Raw genomic sequence first — 16744 nt, 5'->3', positions numbered from 1 at the left:
ACATCAAAGGATATAAATTGTTTGATTTGTCCACTAAAACAATTTTTATTTCTCGTGATGTTATATTCCATGAAAGTGTTTTTCCCTATCATCCAAACTTTAAACTCTCTCATATTATACATCATAACACTGTTCTTCCAACTCCTATTCCAAATTACGATGATAATTCTATTTCTATTCCAAACCATTTTACTGAAATTGTTAATAATCCTGTTCTTTCTATTTCTAATGATGTTTCTGAACCCAATAATTATGAAACACATTTGGATTCTGTTCGTAGTACACATGTTCCTAGTATTCCCATCAGAAAATCATCTAGGATTAAACATAAGCCTAGTTACTTACAACATTTTCATTGTCAAATGGCAACTACTTCATCCTTATCACCTCAAAGCATTCATCCAATAGATTCAGGTATTCCTTATAATCTCTCATCTGTCATTTCATATGATAAATCCCCTTCTTATAAACATTATCTTCTTTCGGTTTCAACACATGTTGAGCCACAATATTATTACCAAGCTGTTCAACATGCATGTTGGCGTGAAGCAATGCAAGCTGAAATCAAAGCTCTTGAAGATAATAATACATGGACTCTTGTGTCTTTACCTCCTAACAAAGTTGCTATTGGGTGTAAATGGGTTTACAAGGTGAAGCACAAAGCAGATGGGTCAGTTGAAAGGTACAAAGCCAGACTTGTAGCCAAAGGATTCACTCAATGTGAAGGCTTGGACTATTTTGAAACCTTTTCTCCAGTGGCTAAACTCACCACAGTCCGGTGTTTACTTGCATTGGCAGCAATCAATAATTGGGAGCTTCATCAACTAGATGTAAACAATGCATTTTTGCATGGAGATCTAGATGAAGAAGTGTATATGAAACCACCTCTTGGCTTTGGCACCAAGGGAGACAATATGGTTTGTCGTTTGAACAAGTCTTTATATGGTCTAAAACAGGCCTCTCGACAATGGTTCAGTAAATTTTCCTCAATTCTGCTTGCTCACGGGTTCATTCAATCCAAAGCCGATTATTCATTGTTTACTAAGTCCACAGGTTCTTCTTTTATGGCCCTTTTAGTTTATGTTGATGACATAGTTCTAGCTAGCAATGATGGTCAAGCTATAGCAGATTTGATTGTGTTTTTGAACACTCAGTTTAAGTTGAAAGACTTGGGTCCTTTGATGTTTTTTCTTGGGTTGGAGATTGCTCGAAATTCTCATGGGATTTCACTATGTCAAAGAAAATTTGCTCTAGATATTCTCAGTGATGCTGGTCATTTAGCTGCAAAGCCTTCCAAATTTCCTATGGAATCTAATACCAAGTTTTCTGCTATGGATGGAGCCTTACTTGATGATCCTACAATGTATCGAAGGTTGATTGGAAGGCTGCTCTATCTCACAATCACTAGGCCTGATTTAACATATTCAGTCCACCTTTGAGTCAGTTTATGCAAGCTCCTCGGCAGCCTCACCTTGATGCTGCATATAGAATTCTCAGATACATCAAAGCAGCTCCTGGCCAAGGGATTTTCTTTCGAGCATCTTCAACTCTTCATTTAAAGGCTTTTTGTGACTCTGATTGGGCTGGTTGTCCAGACACCAGAAGATCAGTATCTAGTTTTTGTGTTTTCTTAGGAGATTCATTAATCTCTTGGAAGTCTAAGAAGCAAACCACAATTTCTAGATCATCAGCTGAAGCTACATATCGTTCTATGGCAGCTGCTTGTTGTGAGTTAACTTGGCTGCTTCATTTGCTCAAGAATTTTCAGATTCCTCATCCTCAAGCTGCTCTTTTATTCTATGACAGTAAAACAGCTCTTCATATAGCTGCTAATCCTGTTTACCACGAGAGGACTAAACATATTGAAATTGACTGCCATGTTGTGCGAGAAAAGATCCAACTTGGCCTAGTTTGAACACTTCATGTTTCTTCTATTAATCAACTAGCTAATTTGTTCACTAAGGCTCTTGGTTCTGATGTTTTTCAAACACTTCTATCCAAGATGAACATTATTAATATACATTGTTCATCTTGAGGGGGGGTATTGGAATACACATGAAACATGTGTTAAATTAGCTGGCATGAGCTGTATTGGAACACATGTGCTAGATTAGGATTAAACATGTGTTTGATTAGCTGAAACGTAGTGGAGAAGTTTATTATTAGTTGAGTGTATTTTTAAGCAAAGTCTTTTGTATAAATACTCTTCTGTACATTTTTTATTGATTAATACAGAAATCTTGGTGATTCAACCAAAGAATACTTTCTGTGCTCGCATACTCTGTTCTTCATTTTCTCTGTTTTTCATTCATCCACAACATATTGAATCCCACATTTGATAACTTACATGCAAAGGCGAGGATCCTTACCAAGTACCATGCATGAACACCACCTGTCATAGTAAAAAAAAAAAAAAACAGTTAGAGATAGTCCAGACAATGAAACAGTTGGAGCAGTACAGTTGAAGATCAAGCCAAACCAGTTTATGGTCGACAGTTAAACAGAGCAGATTCAAATGTTGTTGCAGATAATTCTACTAACATTCAAATGCTCGACTAATTATCTGCTGATCGATGTGATGCATATATCATGCTTTGAATTCCCAAAGACAAACAAAACTAGAATTATATAATTCTTCTCAAAACTAATTGAGATTTTATGAGAAATGCTTTTTTTTTTTACGTTTATTGTATATTTGCTGTTCATTTCCATACAACTTTCTTACAAATCACGTATAAATTTCAAGAAGCAAAAGATAAAAAATTATTTAAAAGAAAAAAGAAAATAGGTCAGCATATATTTTGATTGATAGTGTTTTAAAATTTAGAAAAAATGCAGAATTAATTTATGTGGTTGCTTTGGAATAAGGTCTTCAAGATTTAAAAAGTGACTTACAAGTACTCCTCATAGTAAGCTTAAATGGCAAATAAACCCCTAGTTAGCCCGAACTTTCGTTTGACTGTCAAAGTACCACATTAAAAAAATACATGTGTCCCTATAATAAAAACATAAAATAAATAAATAAATAAAAAATCTAGAAAAAAATACATGTGTCCCTATAGTAGCCTACGTGGGAGCATGAATGCAGCCAGCAGACCACGCATAGCCACCCCGCGGACAAGCCAAAACGAGCCTGAGCATCTCTCCTTACACGTAGTTTACATGCACACCCCAAAATCCACTATAAATATCCACCAGTACTCTCCCACCTTAGAGTTTCATCAAAGCATTCACAATATAATTCTCAAGAGTGTTTCAAATATATCAGAACAATGGCCAGACTCGCAACGCTAGCAGCTCTTTTTGCAGCCCTTTTGTTGGTGGCGCATGCCGCTGCCTTCCGCACCACCATAACAACCGTGGACGTCGACGAGGACATTGTGAACCAGCAGGGGCGGCGAGGCGAGAGCTGCCGCGAGCAGGCTCAGCGTCAGCAGAACCTCAACCAGTGCCAGCGGTACATGAGGCAGCAAAGCCAGTACGGGAGTTACGATGGCAGCAACCAGCACCAGCAGCAGGAACTTGAGCAGTGCTGCCAACAGCTGAGGCAGATGGACGAGCGGTGCCGATGTGAGGGGTTGAGGCAGGCGGTAATGCAGCAGCAGGGTGAGATGCGAGGTGAGGAAATGAGGGAGGTTATGGAGACTGCTAGGGACTTGCCAAATCAATGCCGCCTCAGCCCCCAGCGCTGTGAGATTCGCTCCGCAAGGTTCTAGAGGAAGCCATGCATGTGCACGATCTATAATAAGGGTCACCGCTAGATATAAATGGTGACTGGGGGGCTTTCATAAGCAAGCACATCATCGTGTGTAGTAACTAGTATCTACTATGTAGATATGAGCAGTTTAGTTCGAGGCTTTGTAGGCTGTCTCTTGAATAAAATAAAATGCTTCTTAGTTTCTTAATTAGTTTACTTGCTTAATTAATTATCTTTTCTTAATTGGTTTCATACATTTGCTGATAATTAACCTGATGCCAAAACCTGTCATCACATGAAAAGAAAGGGGGAAATCAGGAAATGTTCGAACAGAGAGTACTGCTCTTTTACCATCGAAGCAGTGCTCAAAATATGTGGGAAAGTAGTAAAGGAAAATACTGCAGCAAAAAGGGTAATTAACGCATTCAAATCCATCGATTTCCTAAACAAAGTGTAGGACATAACTAGTTCTGCAAGAAATATCTGAAGAAAACCATGTCTCAAAACGTATCTAGAACAACAGAGTGGAGATAGGGATTAGGGACAAACACCAACCCGGCCGATGCCTGAGCTAATCATTTTATCAAATAGCTTGTATACAAACCTTTTATCAGTTAGTTATAGATCAAATCTTTTAAGTGTATTTCCTTTTACAAATGTAATTCGTATTCTTATAAATACAATGACTCAGAACTCTCCATTGCGTGAGAGAGAACAAAATTAAGATGGAATTGTGCTTGGAAAAGAGGAAGACAGAGGACTGGGATTTTGAGAAGAGTGGGGTGATTCTGGTGGCCCGAGCTTCAAGCCTTCAAAGAACTGTAGGAACAGGCATGCGGCGATCAGACCATGCAAACCCAAGGCCACCTAAGCTATGTCAGATAAATAAACAAGCCAATTAATTTCAAAAGCAAACTAAACATATTTCCTGGCAGCTTTCGCATGAATCGCATGAAACTCTACGTGGAAACAAGCAAATTAACATCCATTATATAAGGCATTGCCACCCCATCTAAAAGCCAAAAGCAACCATTGCCCTCCCACCTTCCACGTAATTTGCATGCAAAGGCAAAAATACTTAAGAAGCAGAAGTACTATGACCACCACCTCTCCTAGTCACAAAAAGACAACCCCAGAACTTACAAAATAGTGTTGTGACTAGCAATGTGGCTAATTAGTTTGGAATTGCATTGAAAAATATAATTTTTTTTATAAATAGAGAAAAAGCTTCATTTCTTCTTTTATGTTGGTGAGAAAATGTTTTACCCTACGCCACACCTACTTACACTTATTCACAATATGTCTTTAGGGCCTTACCCACTCATTATAAAACATGCGTCCACCTTTTTTGTACTTAGGAATCAAAGGAGAAAAATGGACATTTTCTAAGGGTTCTCTTCCTCCTCTCCTACGAGCTATTCCCCAAGGGCTCCAAAAAAACCGTATCCATCCCACGTCTCTCTCTCTCTCTCACTCAACACACTGATTCATGGATGTTAGAGGCAAAATCACCATTATATTTTTTACCTACATATAAGATGCTAACTTAAGCATTGGAGAATCTTCGGCCATAACTGGAGACCTTCTGACTATACATTTGTTTTGCAGGAACAACATTGCCATACATGAATTTCTCTCATAGCTCAACCATGAAGAAAAATCGTTGGCTAGAAAATCCTTGGACCGAAAAACACATCAACATTTTAAAAGGTAGTTTTGGGTTTTTTTTTTAGCAAAAACATAATTTTTTTTTTAAAATGTTTTGTAAGTTTTTACTAAACGGACCAATTTTTGTTTGACATAATTTTTTATGTACCAAAAATATTTTTTTAATTTCTTAATGCAATTCTAAACAAGTTCTAAGCTCATCATCCTAGCAGCTATTTTTACAGTACTCTTTAGTCATTGCCAACACCTCTGCATGCCTATATTGAACCATCAATATTCATCACTAGTAACCACCAGATTTAGGAGGTTTTAGCTCCCGGGAAATAACCAATATAGTTTTTATTAGATTTTCTCATCACCATAGGTCGTAAACCTTATAATATCATTGGGTTATAATCTATTCCATAGGACCTTTATAAACCATGTGCCCTGAATTAACCAACCTAAACGCATATACTATTTCAAGTGAAGCATCCTTTTGCCACGAAATATACCTAATTTCAAGCAGACAAGCACCCAGGACAACGCGATATCAAGTAGACTTCCACCTAATACAATCCCACTCAAAAACCAATATAACGACCCACTATTCTATCGCAATTTTTTTATAAACACCACTAATCAAGAAGACGACAAAAATAGGATGGTAGTGGAATCATGAGCAGAACATGTACATAAATTTTTTTTTTTCAACACCGTAGACAGTAGTAGTCAAGTGAAAAACCTAAACATAAAACCATAAAGAGACCCAAGAAGCGTCAGAAACCAAGATGAATTTCAGTAGGGGCTCCAATGCTCCTCCTTTCCAAAAGCAGAGCCCAATGCCAGAGGCCTATCGATACCATCGACTAACAGCTCAAGCAAAACCAATGAAAAAGAACTAAACCAAAAATAGCGCAGCAAGCATGCATAAGAAAAGAGTAACTTTATTCAAAATACTAGTAACATGACCTCAACATGGCCATTCAACACCTTAGGAATAGGGGTACTACTCCCATAACAAGACACCCAGCTAAAACAAGTTCAGAACAATATTATTACAAGCCATTAAGAAATGGCAGGGAAACACAACCAGATGCACAAAACAGAAAAGAGCACAAGCAAAGGACCACCCAGGACTATGGACTTGATCATAGGGAGCCACAACCCAGCTCAGAAACCACCACGGAGGCGAAGAACAAGGTGCAGGGTAGACTCCTTCTGGATATTGTAATCCGCCAGAGTTCTTCCATCTTCAAGCTGCTTGCCTGCAAAGATAAGCCTTTGCTGATCCGGAGGAATTCCCTCCTTGTCCTGAATCTTTGCTTTCACGTTATCAATTGTGTCAGAACTCTCAACCTCCAATGTAATGGTCTTCCCTGTCAAGGTCTTCACGAAAATCTGCATCCCACCCCGCAAGCGCAGCACCAGATGAAGGGTAGACTCCTTCTGGATATTGTAATCAGCAAGAGTCCTCCCATCTTCAAGCTGCTTTCCTGCAAAGATGAGCCTTTGCTGGTCCGGTGGGATGCCCTCTTTGTCTTGTATCTTCGCCTTGACATTGTCAATAGTATCCGAACTTTCAACCTCCAAGGTTATGGTTTTTCCTGTCAAAGTCTTCACAAAAATCTGCATTCCACCACGCAACCGAAGCACCAAGTGCAGGGTCGACTCCTTTTGGATGTTGTAATCGGCTAAGGTCCTTCCATCTTCCAACTGCTTACCAGCAAAAATCAACCTCTGCTGGTCTGGGGGGATACCCTCTTTGTCTTGAATCTTAGCCTTAACATTGTCAATGGTATCAGAACTCTCAACCTCCAAAGTAATGGTTTTTCCGGTCAAGGTCTTAACAAAAATCTGCATTCCACCGCGGAGTCGAAGCACCAAGTGCAAGGTGGACTCCTTCTGAATATTATAATCAGCGAGAGTCCTTCCATCTTCTAATTGCTTCCCAGCAAAAATCAACCTCTGCTGGTCCGGGGGGATACCCTCCTTATCTTGGATCTTTGCCTTGACATTATCAATGGTATCAGAGCTCTCAACTTCCAAAGTGATAGTTTTGCCGGTCAAGGTCTTCACAAAAATTTGCATTCCACCTCGGAGACGGAGGACCAAGTGGAGGGTGGATTCCTTTTGGATGTTGTAATCCGCAAGGGTCCGACCATCTTCGAGCTGCTTACCAGCAAAGATCAACCTCTGCTGGTCTGGTGGGATACCCTCCTTATCTTGGATCTTTGCCTTGACATTATCGATAGTATCAGAGCTCTCAACTTCCAAAGTGATAGTTTTGCCAGTCAAGGTCTTCACAAAAATTTGCATTCCACCTCGGAGACGGAGCACCAAGTGGAGGGTGGATTCCTTTTGGATGTTGTAATCCGCAAGAGTCCGACCGTCTTCAAGCTGCTTACCAGCAAAGATCAACCTCTGCTGGTCTGGTGGGATACCCTCCTTATCCTGGATCTTGGCCTTGACATTATCGATGGTGTCCGAGCTCTCGACTTCCAAGGTTATGGTTTTTCCAGTAAGGGTTTTGACAAAGATTTGCATACCACCTCGGAGGCGGAGCACCAAGTGAAGGGTGGATTCCTTTTGGATGTTGTAATCCGCAAGCGTCCGGCCGTCTTCAAGCTGCTTACCGGCAAAGATCAACCTCTGCTGGTCTGGTGGGATACCCTCCTTATCCTGGATCTTGGCCTTGACATTATCGATGGTGTCCGAGCTCTCGACTTCCAAGGTTATGGTTTTTCCAGTAAGGGTTTTGACAAAGATTTGCATACCACCTCGGAGGCGGAGCACCAAGTGAAGGGTGGATTCCTTTTGGATGTTATAGTCGGCCAAAGTGCGACCATCCTCGAGTTGCTTACCAGCGAAGATCAACCTCTGCTGGTCTGGTGGGATGCCCTCCTTGTCTTGAATCTTGGCTTTGACATTGTCAATAGTGTCAGAGCTTTCCACCTCGAGGGTGATGGTCTTGCCGGTGAGAGTCTTAACAAATATCTGCATCTGTTTCATATAAAGTAAAAGATAAATGTTAAAACATATCTTTGAATAACTGGGTCTGACAAAAATATAAAATATCATTACTTCCAAATGAATAATTAAAAAAAAAAAAAAACAGATCAGAAACACATTAAAAACTGATATTGGTTCTCTCAAAATTATGTAAAACAGCTTCTTGGACCCAAATAAAAAAGGAATAATCCTAACAGATCCCAGAAACATGTAGTCAAAATTGACATCAGAAATAATTCAAGAACATCATCCCAAAAAGAATAATTCAAACCGATCTCAGAAACATAATAGTAAAAATTAAAACTATGTACGAATTTCAAACAAGAACTTGAACAAAAAAGACGGGCATCAATCAAGAAATTTTAAAGAATTGACCAAAACCCACTTTCAAAATTTCTTTCATCATCAAACATAGACCTCACAAAGAACAATAAACAAGTATCGAAAACCTATTTGACTTCTCAGTCATCTTAAGGGTAAATATCAATATCAAATAACCCATAACGCTACCACCCATGATGATATTCAAGAAACTCCTAACATCTCAACAAAGATATAATCAACTTAAAAATAAAATAAAATAAAATAAAAAAATCTACCTAATAAAAAATCAGACTTTTGTTTTGGTCCAGAACTCAAATTCAGATAATCTCATCAAAACTTTCGGAAAAGAACAAACAAAACTTAAACAGAAAAGCACCAATCAATCAGCCAAAAACAAAGCCACGCGCTGCATCACAATAAAAACTTCGAAAGGTTGATCTCACAAACATCGAATTAAACGAAGAATTAATAATAAATTTCCTTAAAAAGACGATCGTTAAGCATAGTTCTCAGATTTGAAAATATATATATATAATTCAGATAATCTCATCAAAACTTTCGGAAAAGAACAAACAAAACCTAAACAGAAAAGCAGCAATCAATCAGCCAAAAACAAAGCCACGCGTTGCGTCACAATAGCAACTTCGAAAGGTTGATCTCACAAACATCGAATTAAACGAAGAATTAATAATAAATTTCCTTAAAAAGACGATCTTTATATATATATTAGCGAAAGCAAAAAATATCAAGAAGAGAATTAGAACGTACCTTGAAAGAGGTTTTTGAAGAGAAAGAAGTAGGGATTTCTTTGAGATTTTCTGAACTGTGAAGGGTTTGGGTCTCGGAAGCGGTCATTATAAAGGCCGGATTGCCGAGTTATCGATGAAATTGGTTGTATAAGAAACCAGTAGGATGGTGCCACGTGGTAATTTCGATTTTTATTTTATTTTTCATGCCCTGTACAACACGGCAATAAATCAATAATATTATATTCTTTCCTTTTAGTCGACGGGACTCTTTGTTATGATGCCCCACGCTCCTTCGGAGCGAGTTGCTTTTACGCGATTATAAGAGCATTTGCATCTCGTCACTAATCAGCTCTTTAAATTTTACTTTTTTTTTTTTCTTCACAAAAATAGTCATATATATATATATATATATATATATATATTCTTTCTTTGCTTTTCTCTAAATATAAAAGGTTAAAAAGTCAAATTTATTTAATAATTTAAGTTTATATATTTATTTTCCTTTTTTCTCTCATCTACTAATAACAAAAAAAGAGCTAAAAAATAAAATAAATATATTTAACTAAAATAGAAAAAGTTTGGTTCCTTTTAAAAATTTCTCCCTAAATTAAAAAAAAAATGTAACATTTTTTTTTTTAAAATTTAACTTTTATTTAAAGAACTTACTAAAAATGCTCTAACATTGTTAAGTGGATACTAATTTCTGGACATTTGATTGTAAGGAAACAAATAGTAAACAAATCATATAATAGCCTTTATTTCTTTTATTGAAGTTGATTCGATTGATAGGTTCAAAAATCAAAACAACTAAATTCTTTCCTTTATTCATCTTTATTTGTTAATGTTTTTACATTATTTCTTTTATTTTAGTTTTCAAAACAAAACAAAAATAATAAATTTAAAATATAAAATATTTACAAAATACTCAAAATTATTTTCAATTTTATATTATATCAAAACATTTTTTCTAAAAAAAAAAAAAAAAAATCAACAAACATAGTTTGGATATTATGTGGCTATTGCATGTCATAGTAGTAAAATAAATAAATAAAAGAGAGAAAATAAATAAATCATAGCAAGGCATGAGCTCCTAGTCCTACCCACGCGCTCTAAAAGGGAATAGGCAATGTGTGATGCTTGGAAGTAGGTATTGGTTGCTTTCGCCGTTGGATTAGAATATGACTTTTTCCTGGCAACCAGAAATATATTGTATTGAATTCTCTCACATGCATACCATTGAATATTGATACCAATTATTGGGTCATTCTGTGCGTCCTTGACCCGGTATCCAACTACCTTAGACTTGGTCCACTTGGACCTTAATTAATATGAGAGAAAATATTAGGTAGTTTATTTCCAAACTAATTCTGAAAAACATCGTGTCTATTTCTTAATTTCGAGAAAGCATATGATCTCTCTTTCTCCCCGGGCCCAAAATACAATTCTTTATAGTAAAGTACTTAAAAGCATATGATTTTATGGTAAGAAAAATACTGAGGGTACTACAATTTTTATAATAATCTTTTTACAAACTGAAGTGAAAGCATATTCATTTCATGAACATTATAACTTTTAAAGTCATCTACACTAAAACATAACACTATTGCGCATTTCATCACAGAATCGTAACTCCGCTAAACAGTTCATTGTAGACTTATGATTTCGCTAATTTTGATTGTGTGGGCCCTCTTGTTCTTTCATGTGAGAATTCGAGCATCCATTGATTTGGTTTCAAGCCATCATGTCGGCGGGAGTGTTGGGCTTGACTCTTTCTACTCATCACGAGCCCAAAATTCAAAGAGACCGAAAATGGCTATGGGCCGAAATATTACACCTAAAACCACAATAGAGAAAGGCAAGGCCCATCCCACGCAAACCCAGTTCTACCAATCGAACTCTAGGCGTCACTGGCACTCGGTCTCTCGAACCAAAACTCGAAGTACCAAAGCAAACCTCTGCTGCTCGACTCAGATCCACAATGGCTCCTGTTGGTCCTCGAACTGGTGACGCAATCTTCTCCAGCGTTGAGCGCGTGGTAAGCTGAAAACCCTAATTACTATTTCCCTTTCTGTTTGGTCGCTGAAAAAAACCTGGAAAAAAAACTACAAAGTCGAGCTACGTTGTAGTATTCGGTTTGAATTCTGAATTGTCTTTTTCGTTTTTTTGGCTGTGTTGTTTGGTTTCATCTAATTTATTTTCTTTCAGTCTCTCGGTAACCAAACTGAATTGTAAGGATGTGATGATTCTGTTGTAATTCTTGAACGTGTCGATTTCTGTGATTAATCTGAATTTTTCTTGTTGATGTTCAACTCGTAAGTTTACTAAGCAATTGATACGCGATCTCGTGACTTAATGACTCTGTTATTGTGTTGTTGATCTATGAAATTTGAAAATGGTGTAGAATGCTGAGCTGTTTACCTTGACGTACGGGGCGATTGTGCGCCAATTGCTTACGGATCTGGAGGAGGTTGAGGAAGTAAACAAACAGCTTTAATAAATGTAATTTTTAGTCTCTCATTAGTGAGTTTCCATTTATATGCGATTTTTCAATTTATGGTTAAGTTTGAGATGAATATGATATGAAAGTTAGTAATCTGATTTGCTTGTGACATTTTGGGTGGATAGCTCTTAGCCTGGATAACTAGGCTAGGGTTCGACATCCTTCTGATGCTGATAGTGGGACATATAATGGTCCTTGACCAAATAACTGTGGAAGGATTTTTATTTGAATGTCCGTCTTCTTTTAAGTTTACAATTTATGTTTGAACAAATTGAATAATTTCTCAGTTTTCATTGACGTAAATGCCCTAGGTATTGCAATAGCTACAAACCTACAATGGCGCTAGAACTTGTCTTTGGATGACTTAGTTGGGGTGGTTGATGAATATATCACTCTGATTCCAGCCCCTTAGCATCTCTCATATTGCATTGCAACTATCATACTTTCCTTGTGTCTATGGGTAATCTCCTACTGCCAACAACTCTTAACTGTTCATATTAGGGCATCTGATGCAAAATTGTTGATTAGATTATTATAATATTGGGACTCGACTGATTGATGAGTTTCTAGCAAAATCTATTGTATCTAGATGCATCGACTTTGAAGAGACAGCTGAAACAATTGCAAAGGTCTGTGATCATCATTCGCTTTAATTTAAATTTGAATTAGTTTTTTGCTAAAAATATCCTCCCAGTTGTTTTAAAATTTGTCAAAATGTTCTATCTACGTAAATTATGGCCTCTATTATTAATACTAGTCCAATTTATGATCCATTTCTCAAGCAACATTGTTTTACATTCATACAACCTCGAACTGAATAATATCATCATTGTAACTTTTTGGCCTTTGGTTTTTTTTTTTTTTTTTTTGGGGAGGAGAAATGCTGCAGTGGTCCCTAAGGTATGTACTTTTATCAAATTGCTTTCTAAGGTTCAAAAGTTATCATTTTACTCCTTGAGGTTAGAACCGTTATCAAATAACTTCTTCTGTTAAATTTTTTACAGTACTGCCATGTCATATTCAATCAAAAGAATACATGTGTCCCGTTTTATAAAAAATATAGAAGCATATAAAAAAATTATAAATGTAAATATAAAAAAAAAAAAACACCAAATTTTTTGAGGAGGTCGAACCACCCCCAAATTCCTGAAAATCCACTGCAGGGCAATTAGGAATGCTGAGACATCATTTCCCAGAATTGAAAGTGGTGAAAATCAAAGCTAAATTTAGGTTTTGAAAGCTTAGGTAGGAATGGAGTTAGGGTTTGGCACTTGGGTAATATGTGGGTGCAAGAACTGGTGCGACGAAGAGGCAGAGTAAGTGACTGAGCAGTGTGAATCATTTGAGACCTTCGGATATGAAACACTATGTAGTTGAAATGGATGCCCAATGGGTGTCTAATGATACACATCTTTATTACCATGTTCCCTATATATTAACTGGGTAATAAATGCGTCAATACTTATTGGAACCCATGTCCTAAATGGGCAGTCAATTACCCCCTGATGCAGGGTGTCTCTGGCGGCAGATGGGTCTGGGTAATATTTGCCACCCCTACCTAACAAGATCTATTTTATCTCTGCCATGCCAAGGCAACTTTAGTTGGGGAACCCCATTGCTGTGTGGGGATGAGTTGGCCTTCTGGTGACCTGTTCAACTTCATTGGTATTTGGTTGGTCTTTGATCCAGTCCAATCCATTAGGCTTGCAGCTCTAGAAAAATTGCTTGCTTGCATGGGTCAATATAAGGTCAGTTGGGTGGGTTCTGATGAAATTTATGCCCCACTTTCGTTTTAGCATTGACATAGTTGGTTCCTTGTAACACATTTTGGCTTACCTGAATTTATCTACAAACCTGAGGTTTTAAAAGTGGAGCATGCTTCTCATACTTTTCTAGTTTTGAAAGTATTTTCCGGGTCATGCGTGTGTTATTGCAAGACGTGTACTGCATCAATTTCTATCTTATAGTGTGAAACATTTATTTGTCCATGTCCTAATGTCACTTTTATGCAGGTTGGTTATAAAATGTTCTTAGGGGTCACTGCATCTGTAAGACTGTAACCAATTGGGATGCTGATGGGACATGTTGCAGTATCATTTCGGAGGATAATCCTCTGGTAGACTTTGTTGAGCTGCCTGATACATGTCAAGGTCTACACTATTGCCACATTTTAAGTGGAGTCAAACTGCTTATTGGGGCCATTGGACTGGGGGTTCACCCCTTGAATTAACCAAGGTGCACTTGTGGAAAACTCCTTGCTAAGGGCTTGTGCACCCTCGGGATTAGTCAGAGCGAAGGTCCGGATACCCGATGCCAAATCAAAAAGTGGAGTCATCAGCGGAGCCTTGGAGATGGTGAGTTCCACCTCGTCCTACTGCACATCTTTAACTATTTTCTTTTTCCTTGGCACGCCATAATGCTATACATATATTCTTTGCTGTCTACATGCTCCTTCAAAAATTGTTCTCTTATTATGAATTATAGATTACATCGTGTTGCTGGAAAAACTAGACCACTGGTTGTATATATCGACTTATTGTGTGGAGCAACTAAAGCCTCAACTTGACACATTTCTTCGTTCTTTGTTCTTATTCTTCTGTATTTTTGTTATTGGTCTTTTAAGTAGCCGAATCTGACATAAGCATTCTATCTATTTTAACCTTTTTGGCTATTAGTATCAACATTTTCTCATAGATGGAAAGATATGGTCTTGTGCTATAAGAGGCTTCCGTTCTAAGCCTTTCCATCTTGTTGTGAACTTTTAGTCACTTAATTAAAGTCTGGTGGCCATGACTTTAGTTTGATGGAAGATCAGAAAGGAAAAAGAACATAATCTTTTTACTTGAGGATTTTCATTTCTGTGTTGTGGTTTCGAACATCTTTGAACCTTATTAATCAATGAGCTCTAGCTCAAGTAACATCTCCTCCGTCTGTTCTAATAAGCTCTAGCTCAAGTGGTACCTCCTCCCATAAGAATGGAATGGAGCGAGGGTGAGGTCGTAGGTTTCAGTGTTGCAAGTTAGAATAGTTTCTTGTTCATTATTATTATTATTTTTTTACATGTCTGCACGAGAAGGGGGAGGGAGATTTGAACTAGTAACCTTTGCTTCATTAAGCGTGGTCCTAGCCGATTGAGCTACCTTTTGAGGACATTTCTTGTTCTTTATTGTATAGAAATAATCTGCTTGTTTCTCTGTTTTTTGTCATAGTATCTCGATAACTGTAGATTGGAAGATGTAGATGATGCTCAAAATAGTTTTGCAATATTTTCGTATGTTGAGGTGTCAATAAAGGCTGAAGTCCCTTGGGTCCGTGACATGCTGCGAGGAGATGATGCATTTGAGTTGCAGGTGAAGCTTTTGAAGCAAGTTCCCGAAGAGTACCCGTACAAAGATGATGAGTGACATGCCAAAAGGCCTCGTATGTGATATGTATACAATACATGATATTCTTGTCTCTTCTCTGTCTCCCAAAGAGCAGAATGTTGGTAGCTTGGCTTCTCGTCTAATACACGTTTCTTACTTTTAAGTCAATTTTATTTCCTTTTATTTATATGCCATTGTTAGAAGGGATTATGAGTGAGCATGACAAACCACGGACAAAGGTGATACACCTCAAAATGATTCCCAACAAAAGAAAAAACCTGTTAACGGTTAGTTGATTCAAGATTGTCTTGTGTTTGCGTGAGGAACGGTTCAAGTAACCAGTGTACTTGTGCGTTGGCATGTTAATACTGATAATTTTTGACACGACCCGCGAACTCGACACGAAATTAAAGTGTTATGGTTGAAAAGTCTAACCTATTTAATTAAATGAATTGGGTTATGGTTGATCTATAATCTTATATTTTTGCCTTGACACGATACGAACCTGATATGCGGCATAATGACTGTCAATTTTTTACATAACTTGCGAACCTGATATGAATTTAATATAAATTTAGATGGTTAGGGTTGAGTGCTTTGACTCGTTTAATTAAATTAGTTGGGTTATAGTTGATTTATATAGTTTTATATACATACCTTGACACGACTTAAATCCAACATATGAACACGAATTGTCACCCTAGTAATACATTTAATTGGTAGGTTGTGTTTACAGGATTCTTTTTTCCGTTATTCATCAGTATTAAGATCTGCTTGTATGTTGTTATTAATTCAGGACAACTTTTTGAACAACGTTTCGATGATGAGTAGGTGGAGAGTAATCACTTATCAACTTTCTATCTTATTCAGGTTGAGAATTTTGGCGGTCTGCACGCAATTATATGTTCATTTTATGTTTTATCTCAACCCATTTCATATGTTATCCCTTTCACCTTGGTCGTAATATTCTGGATTGTCGGGCGTTTGTGTTGGTTTTGTTTGGTTTTGCATGATAATTGATAACCTGCACAAAATTTTGGCAAAGGTGGTATGCCCAATTGTTCTAACTCTGTCCATTGGTCTTTCCTACCCATAAAGTTACTTTTAGGTATAAATTTTTTCACTCAACTCGTAAATAGGCAAGTCTAGTAAGAGAAAACCCGTAAAGTTAGTAGACTTAAAGTCTTGAGTTTGGTTGTTTGCATCTAAAGCTATATATGTTGAGTGTCCAAAGTTTGTTTTGATTAAATCTCCTATCCATTTTACACATTTAGATGGGCCACCAAAGAGAGGAATCTTTGGAAATTATAGATAGGCCAAGAGAGGAATATCTTTGGTGAGTGGTTATTGGGTTTCTTATTAATTTGGCCTCGATCTTAATTTGTTTATCTAGTTTTCATTTCTTTTCATACGTCATTCTTGTGGTTCTTACTAACTTCCTAGTCCTACG

General features: G+C 37.3%; 2 protein-coding genes and 1 long non-coding RNA gene across 5 annotated transcripts; 2 read left to right on the top strand and 1 right to left on the bottom strand.

The window, feature by feature from the left end:
* Nucleotides 1-3206: 3206 nt before the first annotated feature.
* LOC132176395 (2S seed storage albumin protein-like) lies at nt 3207-3900 on the top strand. The gene has a single exon (XM_059588588.1). The coding sequence runs from the start codon at nt 3273-3275 to the stop codon at nt 3714-3716; it is 444 nt and encodes a 147-aa protein (XP_059444571.1). The 5' UTR covers nt 3207-3272; the 3' UTR covers nt 3717-3900.
* A 2478-nt stretch (nt 3901-6378) lies between these two features.
* LOC132173694 (polyubiquitin-like) lies at nt 6379-9528 on the bottom strand. Its single transcript, XM_059585265.1, has 2 exons — nt 9449-9528; nt 6379-8347 (listed from the first exon to the last, which is right to left on the bottom strand). The coding sequence occupies exon 2, from the start codon at nt 8345-8347 to the stop codon at nt 6518-6520; it is 1830 nt and encodes a 609-aa protein (XP_059441248.1). The 5' UTR covers nt 9449-9528; the 3' UTR covers nt 6379-6517.
* Nucleotides 9529-11326: 1798 nt separating this feature from the next.
* LOC132176506 (uncharacterized) lies at nt 11327-15481 on the top strand. Of its 3 annotated transcripts, none has more exons than XR_009439527.1 (4): nt 11327-11464; nt 11831-11928; nt 13942-14283; nt 15211-15481. It is a non-coding gene; the product is annotated as an uncharacterized LOC132176506 (long non-coding RNA). The 3 variants fall into 3 exon arrangements; XR_009439528.1 differs by adding an exon at nt 12519-12558 and having other exon boundaries at nt 13942-15481; XR_009439526.1 differs by having other exon boundaries at nt 13942-15481.
* Nucleotides 15482-16744: the final 1263 nt, after the last annotated feature.

This window comes from Corylus avellana, chromosome ca3 (genome assembly GCF_901000735.1).
Source record: "Corylus avellana chromosome ca3, CavTom2PMs-1.0".
NCBI classification, from domain to species: domain Eukaryota; kingdom Viridiplantae; phylum Streptophyta; class Magnoliopsida; order Fagales; family Betulaceae; genus Corylus; species Corylus avellana.
The sequence above is the reverse complement of the archived record's forward strand: the minus strand, read 5'-3'. Positions and strand labels throughout refer to the sequence as shown.